Here is a 23,598-nt window from a genome sequence, read left to right as displayed (position 1 = left end):
ATCACCAGCCACGTGGAGTACTCACATTGTAGTTTCCAAAGGCATATAGAACCTAGCAGAGCTGATGATAGAAAAAGTGGAACAAAATCCTGGGTCCTCAGAAAATATTTTCTGTATAGTAAAGAGTCTCTAGTTTTCTGATTAGTGAAGCCCTTGTATTGCTGAAGACCACCGGTAGAAGTGAATCAAAAGCTTTCCCCATGTGTTTTGGGCACTTTCATTGTTTTGGATCAGAGGGTAGAGTGTACATAGTCCACAAGTATGTTCCTCAGTCCAACCCCACTTCCCCACAAAAACCATGAGCAACTGCTTCCTCACCAGCAGCTGGCAATCACTCCCCCCTCCCCTTTTGCCCTGATTAGGGAAACACTTTTCCCTAGGGAAACCAGGGCAAATGGTTTTTGCAAAGCATCATGGGCTTTGCTTCTAATGGGCATTTGTAAATAGTGGATATTGGAGATTGCTAGCTTGCTGCCCTAGAGTGCCCCAGATATATAATTGATCTTCTTACTGAAGACTTCAGTAAGAAGGCACAAAAGTCCTCTGCTTTTCCTTGTTTTAAAGATTTATTTATTCATTCATTGGGGAGAGAGAGAGAAGGAGAGAGAGAGAGAGAGAGAGAGAGAGAGAGAAGGAGAATATGCAGGGGCAGGGACAGACAGAGAGCAAGAAGGAGAAACCAGGCTCGCTATCTGACCTGGGAGCCCACGCAGGGATGTCTCAGGGCCCTGAGATCATGACCTGAGCCAAAATCAAGAGTCCGCCCAGCCGCCCACTCCCCCAAGTCCTTTGCTTTTTCTATGTCTTTGTGAACTAGCTTTTCACCCCTCCAGTCCAGGGACCCCATTTTTAGCAGTCGTTTCATTTTGCCCAATACAGGACTCCTCTGCCTTTTTGTAAGGTAAACCTGTGTTGTACTTTCCTGGAGCTTTTTTTTTCTTTTTAAGATTTTATTTATTTATTCATGAGAGACACACACACACACAGAGAGGCAGAGACACAGGCAGAGGGAGAAGCAGGCTCCCTGCAGGAAGCCTGATGTGGGACTCGATTCCAGGACCCTGGGATCACGCCTTGAGCCAAAGGCAGGCGCTCAACCACTGAGCCACCCAGGCGTCCCCTGAAGCTTTTTTTTTTTTTTAGATTTTATTTATTTATTCATGACAGACACACAGAGAGAGGCAGAGACATAGGCAAAGGGAGAAGCAGGCTCCTTGCTGGGAGCCTGATGTGGGACTCGATTCTAGGACCCTGGGATCACGATGACCTGAGCCAAAGGCAGCCGCTCAACCACTGAGCCACCCAGGTGCTCTTCCTGAGTCTTTCCATCAACTCTGGCAAGAGGGGGGTTAAGGGTAGAGGAAAGCTGAAGCAACCTGGGGACTGCCTGTCAGAGTGTCGGGGTGGGGGAGCTGCTTTCTGCCTTCCTCTCTGAGCTGAGAACCCCAGGCACATTGCAGAGAACAGGGCAGGAGGGGGCCAACTATCTTGCCGAGATAATTTGTAAGGCTTTGACGTCGTTTGTAGATTCCAAGCTACTGATTAGGGGCCCCTGACCTAATATCATAGAAAAATGGTTTGTGTTGTTGTTGCTGTTGCTTTTTAATATCCTTCCCGATGCATATCTCCCTTCCTGGATTAACCTCCTGAGTCTTGATGCTGTGCACTCAGATTGATCTCTTAGCCCTCCTTGCCGCTCCTCGGGGCCTTCTAATTTACCTTGCAGCCACCTCTTTAATTCTGGACCTGGTTTATCTAGTCCTTTGTCACTTCTCCATATGTTGACATAAAAGCAGCCTCCAACTCCTACAGATGGCTGAGATCTCAAAGTTCATTCTGAAGTCAGTTGTTTGGAAGGTGACATGCATTCTTCCATAGAAGAAAAAAATTGTTACAAATGGTAGTTACATTGCCAGGCCAGCCCACCCTGTGTGTGTGTGTGTGTGTGTGTGTGTGTGTGTGTGTGAGAGAGAGAGAGAGAGAGAGAGAGAGAGAGAGAGATTTAATGCACTAGAAGGGAGGTCCATTTGCAAGGAAAAAGTTGAAAATCTTGGTCATTCAGCCAAAGCAGGAAGACAATCCAAGGGAATGAGAAATGCTTTAGCCGGGACTGCTGGCTGGAGCCGGAGTCAAGGAAATTGAATTGGATGAGGTAGATAAGGCTTTCGTGGAGGCTCTCGGGGGATACTTTTGAACCACTTTGCAAGGCTGCAGAGGGTCACCACAGTAGTTCTTTTTTCTTTCTAATTTTGCTTCGAAACTGATGGCTTTCAATAATCATGACTGCCATTCACTGGGCTCCTCTTGTGTCTTGAGTCACATACCTGCTCCTCATTTTGGCCTCAAAAAAGCACTCCAGGGTACATATGATAATGACCTTTATTTTACAGACCAGGAGATTGAGGCTCAAAAAGGTCAGTGAGCTTGATGGAGGTTACTCGTACAGCTGGGAAAGCAAGTCAGTGGTTTCCCACTCCCCAAACCCAGGCTTTTACAGTATGTACCCAGCCACCTTTTTCTTTCCCTTATCAGGAGGTACATCATGAGCACTGCTCCTAAGGTCTATCAGCCCATGATTAGTTGTTGGTTAGCTCACAAAGGAAATAAAGAAGGGAACAGTCAAGAGAGGTGAAGGGGAGGAGGGAAGGAAGGAGGAAGGAAAGAGTTTTGCTAGGCACAAGGTCAGCTAAGAGCCCAGGTACTTTATGATTCTCTTTTCTCCTGTAGGCTGCCCCAGGCCATTGTCTCTGCTTTGGGTCTGCCAGTCTGTTTCAGTGTACACTTAACTGCTCTTTTATTTTTATTTTTTAAAGATTGATTTATGTATTTGAGAGAGAGAGAGAGAGAACAGAAGGGAGGGGCAGAGGGTGAGGAGAATCTCAAGCAGACTCCTCGCTGAGTACAGAGCCCAGTCCGGGGCTCAATCTCAGGACCCTGAGATCAAGACCTGAGCCAAAACTGAGAGTCAGTTGCTTAACCCACCACACCATCCACATGCCCTCAACTACTCTGAAATACAAATGTTAAAGACCCAGGAGCATCTTCTGCCACTCTGAGCTCTGTAACACTACGGTCCCAGCTTGTTTCTATTTCCTTACTCAGAGCTGCTGCCTTATTCTGCAGTAGAAAACAGCCTGGCTTATTTCTTCTGCATAGTTGAAATAATACCAAGCATTGGTTTGAGGCAGTTATTGGAAAGGCTTTTCTAGGGGTCCTCCTGCCAATTCCAGAAGGCCAGTAAAATTTGTTTCCTGGAAGGTGATTTGCTTTACCTTGCCACCTACTCTCCTCTGCACCCCCACCCCCACCCCAGGATTTTGATTATAATCATTTTGAGGCATTCTTCAAGTTTTTCTTCTATTTTTAGAGTCTCTGACTCATTCTTCCCCAATAGCAAAAGTCAGGGAGGGCCTTCTCTTCTAGCTAAGCTCTACTTTCTAAAGCAGGAAATAGTCTCTCACAGTGTCTACAAATCAACTTGATGATCTGCGGCCCACAATGACTGGATTGCTTTTCCATCTCTCTCTCTCTCTCTCTCTCTCTCTCTCTCTCTCTCTCCCTCTCAAGTGTGGCCTTTATAACTCCCATTATAGGTAGGTATTTGTTAGGCCTCCACTTGAATACGATGGATAAGTTCATATTTCATGATTGGATAAATGAAAAACTGTACTGAAAAGGACTTGCAGTCCTCTCTTTGTGACTCCTCTCCATTAATCTTACTTTTACCATATGGAGCAGAAAGAATCCTTCAAATGTTTTGTGACGGCTGTCATACCTTCTTTTTTAACCATCTCTTTGTGAGACTAAACATGCCCAATTCCTAATCAGTCTTCAGTGGTTTCTTGACCTTCATCTAGCTGTACCTTAAAAATCAGGCACCTAAAAATGAATGGACATGCCACCCTCTGTATGGTTTGACGAGTGCCAAGTACATGAGGACCCTTCCCTCCTGTGATCTTCTAGTGCAAATTTATGATGATTAAAAAGGTAAGACATCTCTTCACATGTATTGAGCACCTAGTTTGGGTCAGATACAGTACCTAAGATCCACTAAGCCATCTCTCCGGAAGTTTGGTGGTTGAGGATCTCTGCTCTCTCCAGTCCTGTGCGGGCCAGGGGATGGTATAGCTACCCTCTTCCAATACTTCTTCCTGTTGTCTACTGCCTCCAGGTCTCACTTAGTGAGGACCTCAGCACCTCACTTATAGTCTCCCCAACTCTGGCTACCATCCTGAGGGATTTTAATGACTCATTGACAAGCTTCATCCTTTCAACCATTTCTACCTCCAAACCATCACTTATTCCATTATGCAAATCAAGGCCATTAGATGCTAACTCTCATTTTCCTGCCCTTACTCCATCTTGCCACATAGCTGTGGCCCTACATGTCCTAATATCTTAATATCCTTTTTTTTTTGTCTTTGAGGAATAGACATAGCTTGTCCAGTTCAAGGCTAATCCATCTATTTATGCTTCAGAGCCCATTCTCTCCCACCTCTTGGGGACTTTTCTGCATTGGTTGTCCCCTTTCTCATCTATATCCTCAACCACTCTTTCTCTTTTTATTGGCTGCTTTCCATCAGCATTTAGATACGCTTGACTTTCTCAGCCCATTTCTTACCTTTCATCATGGCAGAAGCTTTTCGAAAGTGAGCCCTCTACACTTGCCATTTCCATTTCCTCACCTCCCACTCAAAACTCAGTCCTGCCTTTTGCCCCACCCAGTCTGGCTGTTCTGACCTCAGAACACCACCCTTACTGCTCTTGTTAAGGAAACCAATGACATCCTGATTGCCAAACCCAAGGAACATACTGAAGTCTTGATTTTCCCGGAACGCTCTCTGCGGCAGATAACAAATGATTCCCCTCACTCCCCTTCTGTCCTCGTGCCTCTCTTGAAAGTGTCTACTCCTGGACTTTGGTCATGCTGTTCCTCTCCTAAGTCTCCTCATTCCTCTTGGTTACCTCTTCTTATGCCCCTTGGGAGACTATTCCTCTGCCATCTCTTAAATGCTGGGCTTTGCTAGGATTTTTCTCATTCTATACCTTTCCCCTAGATCATCTTATGCATCCCCATGGTTTTATCTACTATGCTGATGACTCTCTAATCTATATTTATAGCCCCAGACCTCTCTTGTGAGCTCCAAACCTGAATACTCAATTGTGACTAAACTCATGGGACCTGGCCAAATTCATCTTTCTTATGCAAATCTGCCCCCATCCTCTATCTACCCCACTACCACCATTCAGGCGATGTAGACCTTTATCCACACAGTTGTGCAGGCCTGAAACTTGGGAGTCACCCTAGGCTCTCCATTCAAGCACTGGCCAAGACTTGCTAAGTCTTTTTTTTTTAAGATTTATTTATTTATGTATTCGTGATAGACACACACAGAAAGAGAGAGAGGCAGAGACACAGGCAGAGGAAGAAGCAGGCTCTGTGCAGGGAGCCAGACGTGGGACTTGATCCCGGGTCTCCAGAATCACACCCCAGGCCGAAGGTGGCGCTAAACTGCTGGGCCATGGGGGCTGCCTGCTAAGTCTCTTCTTTATGTTACTGCAGCATGCCAGTCCAGACTCTACATCATCTTTCTTTAAACTATTTAAATAGCTTCTAAACTAGTCCCCTGCCTCTTGGCCTACTCCCCCTCTAATCTGTTCCCCACACCGGTGCTAGAATTAGTTTCCTGCAATGTGAATCACATCACATCACTCCTCTCGGCTTCAAGCCTTATTTGACTCTGCACTGTTCGCTGGTAGAGTCCCAGCTGCTCCTTATGCCTTACAAGGGCTTTCACAACCTGGCCCTACCTACCCTTCCAGTCTTATCTCCTCCTCATGACCTGTAATGCTTTCATTATCCTCGTGCCCAAATAATAGCAAACTGAACAACCCGTTATGCCTCCATGCCTTTGGACACACTGTTCTCTCTGCCTAGAATGACCCCTTGTCTTCCAGCCAAACTCTTATTCAACTTTCAAAATTGAGCTTGGAGGAGGTCAGCATGGTTACAGGAGAAACTAGTAACAGTAATTTGCCTCTTCAGAGAACTGGGTGGCTGGGGTACAGGGGTGGGAGACCAACTGGCTGCTTCCATTTCCCAGCCTTTTGTACATTTTGTACTTTGTTCCAGAAGTCTGAGTACCTTACTTGAAACATAAATACAATGTGATCATCTTTTGGAAAAAAAGACTTCAGGATCAGTCCTCTAGAAAGCTGTTCTCCCCTCCCATTCTTTTGCTCTGTAGCCCCCCCTCCCGGCCCCCCTTCTTTGTTGCTACCTCTGGGCCTAGCATGTGCTCCTGTAAGTAAAATAATTACATTTGTTGTCATGTATCTTTTAAGTCCGCTGGTTCCCCAGACTGGGAGTTCCTTGAGGGCAGAAGCATCACTTAGTTCTTGACATTTCCCTGGGATCTAGCACAGTGCTCCAGTGAAGAAATGAGTGAAAAAATGAAGTCCCAATTCTAAAACAGGGCTCTTAAGCCTGTGCTCTTTCCCCATCTCCCTTACTGTCTGTCCTTTTACCTTGTGTTGAATCTAAAATTAACCACTAATATGTATTAAGTAATATCCATCACCTTGTCAGTTTGGATTTAGCATCATTCAAGGCTGCCTAGATCCATTCAAAAGTTCCTCCTAGCCTGGGTCATTAGAAGATTTGATAGGTTTTTATACATCTTATTCTGAGTCACTGAATCACAGAATGGCATCATTGGTCTTATACCTGCCATTTATTGAACATCTACAACAAGGTAAACACTGTGCTAGGTGCTTTTTATTTTTTTACACATAACAATGTCACAGCATTTGCTGCAAGGTAGATATTTTGATCCCCAGGGATTAGAGATGTAGAAATTGATACCAGTATGGTTAAAGCACTTTGCCCAAGGTCACATTTCTAGTAAGGGGTGAAGCTGTGATTTGAACCGAGATCTTTTGACTTCAAACTACATGCTTGATTCATACACTATGCTGATGAAAAGGGGGCCTCTCCGTTGCTTGACTATTCTGTAAGAGGATTCTCCAAGGTTGGCTTGAATGTCTCCATGCCTCATGCTCATTGTCCCCCAAGGCAGCTCATTCCATTTTAGGCAGTTCTGACCATTTTAAAAGCTCTTGTTTACAGTAAGTCAATACCATAAATGAGCTGAATAAGACACAGCCAAGAATAGAGCCTTTTGGCTCACTGCTGGAACTTCCCTCCTGGTTTGACAACAAACTATTTCTTCAACTAGCTACAAACTCCTCTCAACAAACAGCTGGAGCGTCCAGCCTATACGTTGCCATCTCGTCTACAAGAAAATTATGGGAAACTTTGTCCAATGCCTGGATGAAATGAAATCCACTAGAACTATCACATCCTCTGATCTGTCAATCTAGTAACCAGATTTTTTAAAAAAGGAAATGAAATCTGGGAGGGATATTTGTTTTTTAACGGGGTAATTTGTCAATGACTCAAAGTAATGAGTTTCTAGCAACAGACTTTCAGCCATCATTGACAGGCTGTCAGGAAGATGGGTTTTGGGCAGTGGGCTTCCTACTGCTCTTCAAATGACATCTAAATAAGCACCCCCCCAATTGTCATTGCTTTGAATTACACAGCACTGTCATTTGTACCTGGTTTTATTTTTTTTTTATTTTTAAAGATTTTATTTATTTATTCATGAGCAAGAGAGAGAGAGAGAGAGAGAGAGAGAGAGAGAGAGAGGCAGAGACCCAGGCAGAGGGAGAAGCAGTTTTCCATGCAGGGAGACCGATGTGGGACTCGATCCCAGGACTCCAGGACCACACCCTGGGCCTAAGGCAGATGCTAAACCACTGAGCCACCCAGGAATCCCCATGCACCTGGTTTTATTTAGGCTTCTATTTCAGTTTTCTATTTTATTTTTCTCTGTGTTCTGCCCTTGCACATGTTTTCTGTGTCTGGTTCATTCTCGAAATTTCTACATCCTCCTTCCAAACACACACACACACACACACACACACACACACACACCGTCCTTGTCCATGAGAGTCAATGCATGCAGCCTCTCCTCTGGAAGCCTTCTCTGATGCTCCCACGCTGGTAACTGCCTCTCTTCCTGTGTGAGGTAGTAGAAACTGCACACAGTAGCCATCACAGAGTAGATCCCCGGTAAAGGTTCATTTCCTTCTTCCCTTTCCCCCATGTATATCTCTACAACAGTGTCAATCACACCATATTGTATTTTCCTGTTTATTTGTCTGGCTTCATCACTCAATTCTGAACTCATGCATTCATTCATTTGACAGATATTTATTGCATGTCTACTGTGTGTGTGCAGATCATCGTTCATGCTTTGTTCCAGGGATACAAATAATTTCTGAAATTGTACTTTCACCATGTCTTTTTTTCACTGTTGTATTCATAGCACCTAGCATGGTGCCTGGCAAATAAAGAGTGTTCATTAAGTGTTTAAGAGAAAGCATTTCCTCAGCAAAGTTCTCCAAGTGTGGTCCTTGCACCACTTGCATCTGGATCACGGAGGGCTGAGGGATGCAGGTTAAATGTTAAATGCCAGTTCCTGGATCTTGCTCTAGATCTACCGAGTCAGAATCTCTGAAGGGTAGGCTGCAAGAATCTGCATTTCCATCTGGTTCTGTAGGTATTTCTTGCAGGGGAAAACTTGGGAACTGTTTACAAAATAGAAGAGGGAGATGGAACTAATGCCTATTTTTGAAAAGTGCAGCTAAAACTGAACAAATCATTTTTAATGCCTCTGACGGCAGCAGGAAAATTTTGTAAAGGGGGAAAGGGCATTAGTTAAAATTCCCTGGGGAGGTTTTTTAAATAGATGGTATAGTCAAGCAATTATATACAAGTCTTTCTAAAATCTAAGATTAAAAGTGGATTTATTGCTAGTAAAATATAATCTTAATTTAGAAATTAATGATGCCAGAAAGTTTTCATTTATATAGAGATACATGTACCCTTGATAATATATATTTAGGGACTTTTTGTCTAACTTAACAATGCAATATATTGATTTCCATAGTATGGACTTGAATCATAAATTTATTATTTTAAATCACAAGAAGGTATAGTACAACTGTATTTGGGCTTTGACCCTGATTTTATATAAAATATATGATTATATATATATATATATATATATATATATATATATATATATGATTTATCAGATCAGATGCCTAGTCCTCGATCAGGAATGATAGTATTGCTCATTCCCTATGAAAATTTGATTCATTTTACTGTTTTATACTGTATTTTCCAAGAGCATTCTGTTATTAAATTTGTTCTTTGGTAATAGATTAGGTATGTAGGATCTGAGTCAACCGAGGACAGTGTAGCTACCCTTTCAAGAAGGCTTGCAAAATTGCATTTTATGACCATGTTCCTGGGGCCTGGAACATTCCACTTTGGGTTTGTTTTGACACGATCCTCACAGTCAAGAGCTGAGGTGTCCATGCATCAGGGCACAAACCTCTTAAATATACATGAGTTTGTGTTTCTGCTTCCTTCCCTATAACTTTGTTTTTTAAAAATTTAATTTAGGGTGTTGGTGGGGGTGTCGCTGCTGCTAAGATGGATCGCAAACTGCTGCTCTCACGGTGCCCCTTGGGCACCATGTCCAACAACCTGAGAATTCTGTGTGGGGATTCCTCCCTGGAGCTGAGCGAGTACCAGGACCAGCAGTTTGGTGGAGATAATGATGAGCAGGAGAAATTGTTGAAGGACAGCTCCACACTCTATGTGGGGAATCTTTCCTTTTATACTACTGAAGAGCAAATATATGAGCTCTTTAGTAGATGTGGTGATGTCAAGAATGTATTTATGGGCCTGGATAGAATTAAGAAAACGGCATGTGGTTTCTGTTTTATAGAATACCATAACAGATTTGATGCCGAAAATGCCATGTTGTTCCTAAATGGGACCTGCCTAGATGACCATACTATCTGCACAGATTGGGATCTCGGCTTTAGAGAGGGTAGACAGTATAGCCATCACCGATCTGGGGGCCAGATAAGAAATGAGTTTCGTGAAGATTCTGATATTGGTAGAGGTGGCTTTGGAAAACAGGCTCAGGCCCATGATAGGAGAGGAATCCATTAGTGAAAAACTGGCAACTCTGGCCCCTGGAAAAGTCTATTAAAGAACACAACAACAACAACAACAACAACAACAAAAAACAAAAACAAACAAAAAAAAAAAACACCAGGTCAGCAAAGAACCCAATTTGTCACAAGTTGAAATTACTTTATTTGCTGAGCAGAGGCCCTTTGTTGTATTTTTCTGTTTGAAATGTTATTAAATGGCACAAGCAAAAAATTCTTTCATTCTTGTCTTAATTTTTAAAAGATTTTATTCATTTATGAGACACAGAGAGGCAGAGATATAGGCTGAAGGAGAAGGAGGCTCCCTGTGGGGAGCCTGATGCAGGACTCGATCCCGGGGATCACAACCTGAGCCAAAGGTAGATGCTCAACCACTGAGCCACCCAGGTGCCCCAGTTCTTGTCTTAATTTTGAAGCTGGTTGTCAGAATATCAGTTTGACTATTCAGTGGTCAAAAGCAAAATGGTCTTTAGGAATAAATATTAGGTATGTGCAATCTGAATCAACCGAAGCACAACTCCCATTTCAGGAAGATTTCATGGTCATGTTTCCAGGGCCTGAAATGATTTTTTAAGAAAGATTTTTATTTATTTAAGAGAGAGAAAGAGTGCGAGAGAGCACAAGCCGTGGGGAGGGGCAGAGGAAGCCAGAGCAGCAGACACCCCGCTGAGAGGAAACCTCCCCCCCCCCCATGTGGGACTTGATCCCAGGACTTGGGGATCATGACCTGAGCTGAAGGCAGTTGCTTAACTGAGCCACCAGGTGCCCCTGAAATGAGTGTTTAAAAATCTTTTAAAAAAAATAAAGTCAACTAAATGGAAATTTAGAAAAATTATCAAAGGAATAAAGGCACATTCTTTAAACATAAAAACATTAAAATATCTGGAAGAGTTTATAATGAAACAAAAATTCTCTTGCCACACCTATTTCTATCCCAGGCCTACTCCCTAGGCAATAACTTTTAATTTTTTAAGGATTTTATTTTTAAATAATCTCTGCATGCAACATGAGGCTTGAACTCACAACCCTAAGATCAAGAGTCACATGCTCTTCCGACTGAAACAGCCAGGCACCCCTTACTTTTCTAACAAGTTTTTTTTTTTGATGGAGGGTGTTTCTTTCTTGGCAGATTCCTCCATATTTCTAAGTAACATGACTGTGTACACTATTTATTTTCATTTTAAACATCTATTGACTTCTTGCTTTCATAGAGGAGGATTTAGTTCACTTACACCCACATTTTCACTTCTCTCCATCCTCTCAGCGTAGCTTGCAACACTTTATTTACTTTTTCTATTGTTACATAAATTAGGTTATGATGCAGTAATAAACAATCCAAAAAACCTTAGTGGCTTAAAATCACGAAAGTCTGTTCCTCACACTACATTTCCATTGCCAGCTTCCTGGGGGTTTCTGCTCCACACCCCAGTGATCATTTTCCTTCTAGAGCCCAGAAGGCACAGCCACTGCCATTAGTGTAAATGAGTTATGGCAATTCCCTCCCTCTTGCTGGCGTTTGGTTTAGGAACCCAGGCTTAAGCTGATCAGAGGTTGACAATGACCAATGGGGGCCCCAGTAAGACCGACATGAAAGATTTTTAGTTTATGTGTGAAGGAGAGGTTATCTCTGTCTTTCCCTGAAAAGTATGCATATAGCGATTGTTACAAGGAGTCTTGTTACAATCACAGGAGAAACCAGCTCTAGGATGAATTGGACACTTTAGAAGGGGAAAGGAGAGGCCAAAGAAACTAGGGCCTTCTCGAAATTACCTAGCTGATGAAATCCACTAACCTTGCAACATACACTATGTCTCAGTGTCCTATTGTGTGAGATAAGACATTATTTCAATGCGTAAGCCAGCTTGTTAACATGTACCTGAAAGCACTTGATATCAATTTTTTTTTCTGGTATTTTTTAAAGAGAGAAAGAGAGTGAGAGAGATGAGAGTGCACCTGCGCTGTGGGGGAGGAGCGGAGGGAGAGGGAGTGAGAGTATCCAAAGCAGGCTCCACTCCAAGCTTGGAGACCAGATGTGTGGCTCAATCTCACGACCCTGAGACCATGACCTGAGCCCAAATCAAGAGTCTCACTCTGAACCACTTGAGCCACCCAGGCACCCCACCAAATACTTTTTAATTATATTCTTGTGTTAATGATTTAAGTTGCTCTCTTGTGAGCCCAAACATATATCTCCAGAATTCATGACCTTACATCTTGGGAAGTTAGATAAAAATCAGCTTCTTTCTCCTGACTCCTTCACTCTGTGACCTGAGGTCATCCACTCTGGTCAGTAACATTCTTTCCTGAATAAGAGAGGAAAGGGAATGTCACTTTTTATGGAATGACTATTCTGTGCCGGGCACTTTGCTGGAGGCTTTATTTTTATTTTTTTTAAGACTTTATTTATTTATTCATGATAGTCACACAGAGAGAGAGACAGAGAGGCAGAGACACAGGCAGAGGGAGAAGCAGGCTCCATGCTGGGAGCCCGACGTGGGATTCGATCCCGGGTCTCCAAGATCGCGCCCCGGGCCAAAGGCAGGCGCCAAACCGCTGCGCCACCCAGGGATCCCATGCTGGAGGCTTTAAAACACAATCTCATTTTCTCTGAACAACTCTGTACCTGTTACATAAGTGAGAACACTGATGATCAGAGAAATAAGGTCACCAACTAGTACGTGGCAGAGCTGGAGTTCAAAGCAAGGGAGTCTATGTCAAAGCTGGTGCCCCTAATCAGGGGTACTCTTTTGTCTCTTTCCCTTACCTCCAGTCAGGCCACTAGGTCCAAACCCCTCTTTGCAGTTCCTTTTTCTCTGGAAATTATCGCACTACATCATATCTGAGCTCTCTCTCTCTCCCAAGCAACTTGTCAAGTGCGTTGTTCTTTCTGCCTTGACATCCAATATCACTCAGTCTCAACACTAATACCACCCAGCCATATTTATTTCTACTCCCTGGGTGAAAAAGGAGCATCTGACATGCATTTCTGGCCAATTTAGATTACTCTGCATACAGTAATAGAGTTTACAAACTTTTTAGGATCTCCCCTTTGCAACTTCCCTAAAACAGAAGAAGATATTTTTAAAGGCATGGGATTAAAATTTTGGTTTTAATTACAAAATGTTTCTGGAGGAGTATCTTGGCACATCTCTCAACCACTCCTCCTGGTGGCTTCCCGCTTGGATTACTCCCAAGGAAGTCTTTTCCTAAGCTCAGAAAGAACATTTAACAATGTCTTGTGAAGCATACTCTTGGTTAAGTAAAGAGACTTTCATACTGTATGGTTAGAAGATTACTCCAGTAGTTCTTACAATATACCATGTTCTTCAAAATCACGCTGAATATATCAATAGAATAAAGGATAAAAATCACGTGATCATCTCAATTGGCACAGAAAAAGCATTTGAAAAAATTCAACACCCTTTTTATGATAAAAATGCTTAGCAAACTAGGAATAGAGCAGGGCTTCCTCACTCTGATAAAGGACATTTATGAAAACCCCATAGCTAACATACTCAGTGTTGAAAGGCTGAAAACTTTACCCCTAAGATCAGGAACAAGGCACTTTTATTCAATATTATACTAGAAGTTTTAATCTAGGGCAATTAGGCAAGAAAATACAAAAAAAAAGACATCTAGATTAGAAAATAATACGTAAAGATATTTTTATTTACAGGTGATATGATCTTGTATAAAGACAATCAGAAGGAGTCCACAAAAAAGAACTATTAGGGCTAATAGTTTAGCAAAGTTGCAGAATACAAAATCGGCATACAAAAATCAATTACACTTCTATGAATGAGCAATTGAAAAAAAATCCAAAATAAAATTAACAAAACAGTTTCATTTAGAAGAGCATCAAAAAGGGTGACAGGCACCAAGGGGGGCACTTTACGGGATGAACACCGAGTGTTATACGATATGTTGGCAAACTGAACTCAAAAAAAAAAAAAAAATAAAAAAATAAAAATCAAAAAGAAAATATTTAGGAGAAAATATACCAAAAAGATGCCAAATTGATACTCTGAAAGCTACAATACATTGTTAAAAGTAATTAAATAAATGGAAATAAATAGAAAGGCATAAATGAAAATAAATGGACAGATAGCCTGTGGTTCATAGATCGGAAGACTTATTAATATTGGTAAGAGGGCAGTAACTCCCAAACTGATCTATAGATTCAATGCAATTCCTTTCAAAATCCCAGTCATTTTTTAAAAATAGAAATCTACAAAGTGACCCCAAAATTCTTATGGAAATGTAATAGATAGCCAAAACAATTTTAAAAGAGAAGAATAAAGTGGGAAATCTTACACTTTCTGACTTCAAAGTTACTACAAAGCTATATAGTAAATGAGACAGTGTTGTACTGGCATAAGGGGAGGCATACATCAATGGAATGGAATGGAGAGTACAGAAGTCAACGCTCACATTTACAGTCAAACTATTTTTGACAAGGGTACTAAGACAATTCAATGGGGGAAAGAATAGCCTTTTATTCCAGTTTATTTTTAAGATTTTATTTATTTATTCATGAGAGACACAGAGACACAGGCAGAGGGAGAAGCAGGCTCCATGCAGGGAGCCCAACGTGGGACTCGATCCCGGGTTTCCAGGATCACACCCCGGGCTGAAGAAAGTGCTAAACCACTGAGCCACCCGGGCTGCCCTTTTCCCCCAGTTTTTATTTAAATTCCAGTTAGTTAACATGCAGCATAATATTAGTTTCTGGTGTACAATATAGTGATTCAACACCATACAACACCTGGTGCTCATCACAGGTGCACTTCTTAATCCTCATCACTTAGTTAACCCATTGCCCCACCCACCTCCCCTCTGGTAATAATCAGTTTGTTGCACTTCTAGGTATTTACCCAAAGAATACAAAAATACGAATTCAAAGGGATACATGTGCCCTGGTGTTTATAGCAGCATTATCTACAACAGCCAAATTTGGGAAATAGCCCAAATGTCCATAAACTGATGAATAGATAAAGAAGATGTGGTATATATGTACAATGGAATATTACTCAGCCATAAAATGAATGAAATCTTGCCATTTGCAACAATATGGATGGAGCTAGAGAGTATTATGCTAAGAAAAATAATCCAGTCAGAAAAGATAAATACCATATGATTTCATTCATATGTGGAATTTAGAAACAAAATGAATGAGCAAAGGAAAAAAAAGAGAGAAGGAAAGGCAAATTAAGAAAAGGACTCTTAGGGATCCCTGGGTGGCTCAGTGGTTGAGCACCTGCCTTTGGCTCAGGGCATGATCCTGGAGTCTCGGGATCGAGTCCCACGTCAAGCTCCCTGCATGGAGCCTGCTTCTCCCTCTGCCTGTGTCTCTGCCTCTCTCTCTCTCTCTCTCTCTCTCTCATAAATAAAAAATAAAAGCTTTTAAAAAAAAGAAAAAGAAAAGGACTCTTAACTATAGAGAGCAACTGATGGTTATCCGGGGGAATGTGGGTGGGGGGAGAAGACATCCAGATGGCCAACAGACAAATGAAAAGATGCTCAACATCATTGATCATCAGGGAAATGCAAATCAAAACCACGGTGAGATACCACCTCACACCTATCAAAATGGCTAAAATCGATATAAAAAACAACAGGTCTTGGCAAGGATGTGGAGAAAGGGGAATCCTCCTGCACCATTGGTGGGAATGTGAACTGGTGCAGCCACTCTGAAAAATAGTATGGAGGTTCCTCAAAAAGTTAAAAAATAGAATTACTCTATGATCCAGCAATTGCACTACTAGGTATTTAAATAAAGAATAGCCTTTTAGGGATCCCTGGGTGGCGCAGCGGTTTGGCGCCTGCCTTTGGCCCAGGGCGCGATCCTAGAGACCCGGGATTGAATCCCACATGGGGCTCCCGATGCATGGAGCCTCCTTCTCCCTCTGCCTGTGTCTCTGCCTCTCTCTCTCTCTCTGTGACTATCATGAATAAATAAATAAATAATCTAAAAAAAAAAAAAACAAATGGTGCTAGGATACCCGAATATCCACAAGCAAAATAATGAAGCTAAACCCCTACTACACACCATATACAAAAATTAAAAGAGATTGAAGACTTAAAGAGCTAAACCTATAAAAATCCTAGAAGAAAACATAGACATAAATCTTCAAGACTTTTGGTTAGACAATGGCTTCTTAGATATGACACCAAAAAGCACAAATAGCCAAAGAAAAAATAGATAACTTGGATATCATCAAAATTAAAGACTTTTGTGCTTCAGAGAGCACCAACAAGAAAGTAGAAAGACAATCCAAGGACGCCTGGGTGGCTCAGCAGTTGAGCATCTGCCTTTGGCTCAGGGTGTGATCGCGGAGTTCTGGGATCGAGTCCCGCTTCGGGCTACCTGCAAGGAGCCTGCTTCTCCCTCTCCCTAGGTCTCTGCCTTCTCTTTATGTCTCTCATCTCTGCCTTCTCTTTGTGTCTCTCATGAATAAATAAATAAAATTTAAAAAATAAAGACAATCCAAATAATGGAAGAAACATTTTGAGAATTATATGTCTGATAAGGGACTTGTATCTAGAATACATAGAGAAGTCTTACAGTTAACAGTAATAGACAAATAACCCAACTTACAAATGGTAAAGGATCTAAATAGACATTTCTCCAAAGAAGAAGAAATACACACAGTCAATAAGCACATGGAAAGATGCTCAGCATCAGTAGCCATCAGGAAAATGCAAATCAAAACCACAATGTAATGCTACTTGCCATACACTAGGACAGCTATAACCCAAAAGTCCGATAATGACAATCATTGGTAAGAATGTAGAGAAATTGAAACCTTTTTATGCTGCTGATAGGAATATGAAGTGGTGTGGCTGCTTCAGAAAGAGTTCCTTGAGATGTTAAACAGAGTTGCCATATGACCCAGCAATTCTACTTCTAAGTATATACCCAGGAGAAATGAAAACATATGTCCACACAAAAACTTGTATGTGAACGTTCATAGCACCATAAATTATCATAGTCAAAAGGTGGAAAACAACTCATACTCCATCTACCGAATAATGTATAAACAAATGTGTATATCCATATGATGGAATATTATTTGCCCATAAAAAGGAATGAAGAATTGATACATGCTCCAAAACAAATGAACATTGAAAAAATTAGGCTAAGTGAAAGAAACCAGTTGAAAAGGACCACAGATTGTATGATTTCACGTATATAAAATATCCATAGAGACAGAAAGAGAGTAGATTAATGCCAAGATCTGGGAGGAAGTGGGGAAAGTGGTTGCTAATGGGTATGAGGTTGCATTTTGGGGGGGTGAAATGTTTTTAAAATGTAGTGATGGTTGCACAGCTCTGTGAATATACTAAAAGCTTCAAATGGATGAGTTGTATTGGATGTGACATATCTCAATAAAGCTGTTAAAAATCATGCTAAATAAAAAGCTTATTGGAGGTGGGCAAAGAAAGGGAGAGGCAGGGTATTTGGTCTGTGTCATTTCTGGTCATATCAAGGGCTTTCCTCAATTAAAATTTCTTATGTAACATTTGCCTTCCCTACAGCCCTACTTTCACCAACACATTTTCTTTCAATTTGTGCTCCTTGATGTTTTATTCCCTGATGCTAGTGCCACCAACACCTTCCTTTGTGGGAAGAGGGAATATATAATTAGTCAGATATTTGGATTCTTTGCTGTATTCTGTCCTAGAGGAGCTTTCTCTTTGTCTGGGTATAGATTGGGCACTGGACCAATTTCTGATCTAAATTCAGGAATAGGGTATCCTTGGGTGGCTCAGCGGTTTGGCGCCTGCCTTTGGCCCAGGGTATGGTCCTGGAGTCCTGGGATTGAGTCCCGGGATCGAGTCTGGGGATGGTGTCCCGGGATCGAGTCCCGCATTGGACTCCCTGTATGGAGCCTGCTTCTCCCTCTGCCTGTGTCTCTGCCTCTCTCTCTCTCTCTGTGTGTGTGTGTCTCTCATGAATAAATAATAAAATAAAATCTAAAAAAATAATAAAATAATAAATTCAGGAATAACTGGAATGGATACACAATGGTACCTTTATTTTTTAAAAAAGATTTATTTATTTATTTGAGAGAGAGAGAGAGAGCGAGCAAGAGGGGGCTTAGGAGCAGAGGGGAGGGGAGAGAGAAACTCTAGCAGACTCCACGCTGAACACTGAGCCCAATGTGGGGCTCAATCTCACAACCCTGAGATCAGGACCTGAGCTGCCCCCAAGAGTTGGGTGCTTAACCCACTGAGCCACACAGGTGCCCCCAACATATTCTTTTTATAATGTGACTTTGCTACTCCTCCAGTCCAGAAATGGATTTTCCCCCACCTCTTCTCAAATCTGGGCTGTAACCTGCTCTGACTAATAGAACGGGTTAGGAATTATTTATAAAACTGTCAATGCTGGGCCTTAGGAGATCCTACAAGCTTTGTTTTTGCAGTTAACCTCTTGGAACATGGTTGCTATTTAGTCAAGTCCAAACTCTCTGGCTGGGAAAAGAGATCATGAGGTAAAGACTTAAGTTGTTCCAATTAGCAGCCAGCACCAAGGCTCCAATCATATGAGTGTGGCCATCTTGGATCCTTCAGACAGTTAAGCTATCCAATCTGACATGTGGAACAAAGATGAGACTTCCCTACTGATTTCTGCCCAAAAAGGACACAGACAAAAAAAAAGAAATATATAGAATAATTATAAATTATAGTTGATTCTTCAAGGAAACAAACAAAAGGCTAAGAAGAATAACACAGGGGACCTACTATAGATGCGCTGGCCAGGGAAGTCATCTATAAGGAGTTGACATTTGAGTTCAGACTTAAAGGACACTAAGGACTACTGTGGTAAGTGTCTACTAGGCAGAAGGAAAAGCAAATGCAAAGACCTTGACTCAAGAGAGAGCTTAGTGGGTTTCAAATATTTAAAGAAAACCAAAGAAGCTAAAACAAGGAAGATGACGCCAGAGTGTCAGGCAGACACCAAATTCCACAAGGTCTAGCCAGTGGGTCAAGAATTTATATTTTTTAAAGGATCTATACCCTAAAAACTACAAAACACTTCCGAAAGAAATTGAGGAAGACACAAAGAGATGGAAAAATATTCCATGCTTATGGATTGGAAGAATTAATATTGTGAAAATGTCAATGTTACCCAGGGCAATTTACACATTTAATGCAATCCCTATCAAAATACCATGGACTTTCTTCACAGAGTTGGAACAAATCATCTTAAGATTTGTGTGGAATCAGAAAAGACCCCGAATAGACAGGGGAATATTAAAAAAGAAAACCATAGCTGGGGGCATCACAATGCCAGATTTCAGGTTGTCCTACAAAGCTGTGGTCATTAAGACAGTGTGGTACTGGCACAAAAACAGACACATAGATCAATGGAACAGAATAGAGAATCCAGAAGTGAACCCTCAACTTTATGGTCAATTAATATTCAAGAAAACAGGAAAGACTATTCACTGGAAAAAAAGACAGTCTCTTCAATAAATGGTGCTGGGAAAATTGGACATCCACATGCAGAAGAATGAAACTAGACCATTCTCTTACACAATACACAAAGATAAACTCAAAATGGATGAAAGATCTAAATGTGAGACAAGAATCCCTCAAAATCCTAGAGGAGAACACAGGCAACACCCTTTTTGACCTTGGCCACAGCAACTTCTTGCAAGATACATCCATGAAGGCAAGGGAAACCAAAGCAAAAATGAACTATTGGGACTTCATCAAGATAAAAAGCTTCTGCACAGCAAAAGAAATAGTCAACAAAACTAAAAGACAACCTACAGAATGGGAGAAGATTTTTGCAAATGACGTATCAGATAAAGGGCTAGTATCCAAAATCTATAAAGAACTTCTTAAACTCAACACCAAAGAAACAAACAATCCAATCATGAAATGGGCCAAAGACATGAACAGAAATTTCACAGAGGATGACATAGACATGGCCAGCAAGCACATGAGAAAATGCTCAGCATCACTTGCCATCAGGGAAATACAAATTAAAACCACAATGAGATACCACCTCACACCAGTAAGAATGGGGAAAATTAACAAGACAGGAAACAACAAATGTTGGAGAGGATGTGGAGAAAGGGGAACCCTTTTATACTGTTGGTGGGAATGTGAGCTGGTACAGCCACTCTGGAAAACTGTGTAGAGGTTCCTCAAAGAGTTAAACATAGAATTGCCCTATGACCCAGCAATTGCACTACTGGGGATTTACTCTAAAGATACAGATGCAATGAAACGCCGGAACACCTGCACCCCAATGTTTATAGCAGCAATGTCCACAATAGTCAAACTGTGGAAGGAGCCTCAGTGTCCATCAAAAGATGAATGGATAAAGAAGGTGTGGTCTATGTATACAATGGAATATTACTCAGCCATTAGAAATGACAAATACCCACCATTTGCTTCAACGTGGATGGAATTGGAGGGTATTATGCTGAGTGAAATAAGTCAATCGGAGAAGGACAAACATTATATGTTCTCATTCATTTGGGGAATATAAAAATTAGTGAAAGGGAATAAAGGGAAAGGAGAGAAAATGAGTGAAAATATCAGTGAGGGTGACAAAACATGAGAGACACCTAACTCTGAGAAACGAACAAGGGGTAGTGGAAAGGGACGTGGGCGGGGGGTTGGGGTGACTGGGTGATGGGCACTGAGGGGGCACTTGACAGGATGAGCTCTGGGTGTTATGCTAAATATTGGCAAATTGAACTCCAATAAAATTTTTTTTAAAAAAAGAATTTGTATTTTTATTTTGATTCCCTGAAAGATTTTAAACAATGAAGTGATGTGATCTTTCATTTTGAAAGGGGAATTTTTGCTGCTGTGGGAGAAAAGTTTGGCGTTGGGGGCGGGGGGAATGCAAGTGGAGAAATCAGGTCATATTGCAATCTAGGCTAAAGTTGAAAGTAGCCAGGTCAGAGTGATGCAGGTAGAGAAGTGTGGCTAGTTTTAAGATATGTTTTGAAGATACAGCCTGCTGTTGAGTGAGATATGAAGAACAGGATAAGGGAAGAGGAAGAATCAAAGAGGACACAGATTTCTGGCTTAGGCAATAGGGTTGATGGTTGTGCTCTCTGCTGAACATATGGAAATGATTAGGGGAATCCAGACTTCAGTTTTGGATATATGAATTGTGATCTCTCTATACAGGTGTCAAGTGGACAACCGGAACTCAAGGAGAACTCTGACTGGGAGATTTACTTGGGGGTCATCTGGAAAAATGGCACTTAAATTTATGGGAATGGCTGCGATTTCCCAATGAAAGAATACAGAAATGAAATGGGAAGACGGTATAGGACAGACTACTGAAGAACACCAATATTTAAAAATTAGGTAAAGGAGGAGCAGATAGCAAAAAAGAATGAGTAGTGGCTAAGAAGTTAGGAGGAAAACCATGAGATGGTGGTGTCAAGAGAGGCAAGAGAGAAGTGTATTTCCAGTGGAAGGAGTGGTCAACAGTGCTGATAGTGAGAGTAAAGTGAGGACAGATAAGTGTCCATTACATTAGGCAATATCTAGGTCACTGGCGACAAGAGCTGTTTTGATGGGATGGTAGAGGTGGAGGTCTGATTGCAATGGATTGAGTATTGAATGGGAAGGCAGGAGCTGGAGTCAGCATATGTAGTTGTATATGTGAAAAGTTGGCTATAAACAGGAATAGATAAATGGGATGGGAGTTAGATATACAGTCAAGGGAGAATTTTAAGATCAGTAGTACTAAAGCATGGTTGAGCTCTGATGGAAATGATCCAAAGGAGAGGGAAGGATTGATGTTGCAGAAGAGAAAGGAGATACCTGAAGAAGATTCCTTGAGGTAAAGAAAAGGGATAGGATTCAGAGCACAATGGAAGGACTGAGTGCCCTCTTAAGTTCATGAACTTAAGGTGAAACCAATCAGCTTAGTTATGTGATACCCCCTCCACTATTTAGCTGCCTGCTTGGGTGAAGGCTTCAAGAAGGAAGATGGCAGAGTTCATTTGGGATTGGAGTTTTGCCAATATAGTCAACAGAAGGAGAGATGGCAAGGGAAGTGACTGTATTTGCAAGGATGAAACATGGAATCAGGACTGACTAAGGAATGAAAGAAAGTCAGAATGCAGGCTGATGGGTGTTGAGAAGAGTGATGGCTAATAGCCTGGAGGTCTCAGAGAGGCTGTGTGTGTGTGCATTGGCAGTGAGGGTGGGTGGCCAAGGAGTGGGATGTTTCAAATAAAAATGGGAGAGGGCATAGAATTTTGGTGATGGCAATGTCCAGGGGTAGCCATGGGAGTAGGTGGCTGAGTTGGAGTGAAGGAAAAAGGCCATGGGAGATGGATAGGTCAAGGCACTGAGAATTAGGTGGTTCATCCATGTGGATGCTGAAGCAACTAACTTTGTGGAGCAGGAGGAACATCATTGACACAGTGTGAGTCAATCAATGTGTTTGTTCTTTTGCAAAGAAGCCAGTTTCGTGTTTGGGTTCTTTTTTTTTTTAATTTATTTTTTTATTGGTGTTCAATTTACTAACATACAGAATAACACCCAGTGCCCGTCACCCATTCACTCCCACCCCCCGCCCTCCTCCCCTTCTACCACCCCTCAGCTGGGCCCTCAGAGATACTGGAGAACTGGCCATTTCCCCAATTAGCTCCTTCTCTCATTCCTCAGAACAACTCTTGACCAGATACTATGTTCCAAATTATGGACCTCTCTCCTCACACTTTTTAAAAATATTTTATTTATTTATTCACAGAAGACACACACACACACACACACACACACACATACACACACACAGAGGAAGAGACACAGGCAGAGGGAGAAGCAGGCTCCATGCAGGGAGCCTGACATGGGACTCGATCCGGGTCTCTAGGATCACGCCCTGGGCCGAGGGCAGACGCTTAACCACTGAGCGACCCAGGCATCCCTCTCCTCACACTTTGTACGTGACTTTGCTTCCTACTCTTTTTTTGTTTTGTATTGTCTTGTTTTGCTCCCTATGCTTCAAGATAATAGGCCATCAGGAGGGGCATCTCTCATGCCAGCTCCTTACATGCAAACTACATATGCGGTTTCATGGTCTTTTTAAGTGGGATCTATCCGTTCTCCTAAGGCTAATGCCCCATCAGTGTGGAGTTCCACCAATGTGTTCCATGCTGGCAACATTCCCTCTCTTCTGTATCTTTACCCTATTTCTACTGGATGTTTCCCCTGAGGCTCTAAACTGGCACACACCTGTTCCAGCTGTACCACAGCAGTGGCTGCCACCATAACTGCCACCATCCTTCCTCTGAGCTAGCCTTCACAAGCAGCCATGTTGAAAGTAAAGTGAAACTGGGGTACCTGGGTGGCTCAGTGGTTGAGCATCTGCCTGCTCCTCCCCCTGCCTATGTCTCTTCCTCTCTCTCTGTTTCTCATAAATAAAAAAAAAATCATCTGAAAGAAAGTAAAGTGAAACTAGTGGAGAAGACATGGCTGCCTTTACTTCTTCATCTCAGAATCACTTAT

At 42.0% G+C, this 23,598-nt stretch overlaps 2 protein-coding genes across 2 annotated transcripts in view; both read left to right on the top strand.

Moving 5' to 3' along the window:
• Positions 1–23,598, top strand: part of MID2 (midline 2) — a 203,253-nt gene that overhangs the window by 37,663 nt on the left and 141,992 nt on the right. The window lies entirely within an intron of this gene.
• On the top strand, positions 9,232–10,296 carry NCBP2L (nuclear cap binding protein subunit 2 like). The gene has a single exon (XM_072816420.1). The coding sequence runs from the start codon at positions 9,569–9,571 to the stop codon at positions 10,094–10,096; it is 528 nt and encodes a 175-aa protein (XP_072672521.1). The 5' UTR covers positions 9,232–9,568; the 3' UTR covers positions 10,097–10,296.

The sequence above is a fragment of the Canis lupus genome, chromosome X (genome assembly GCF_048164855.1).
Source record: "Canis lupus baileyi chromosome X, mCanLup2.hap1, whole genome shotgun sequence".
Taxonomy (NCBI): Eukaryota; Metazoa; Chordata; class Mammalia; order Carnivora; family Canidae; genus Canis; species Canis lupus.
The sequence above is the reverse complement of the archived record's forward strand: the minus strand, read 5'-3'. Positions and strand labels throughout refer to the sequence as shown.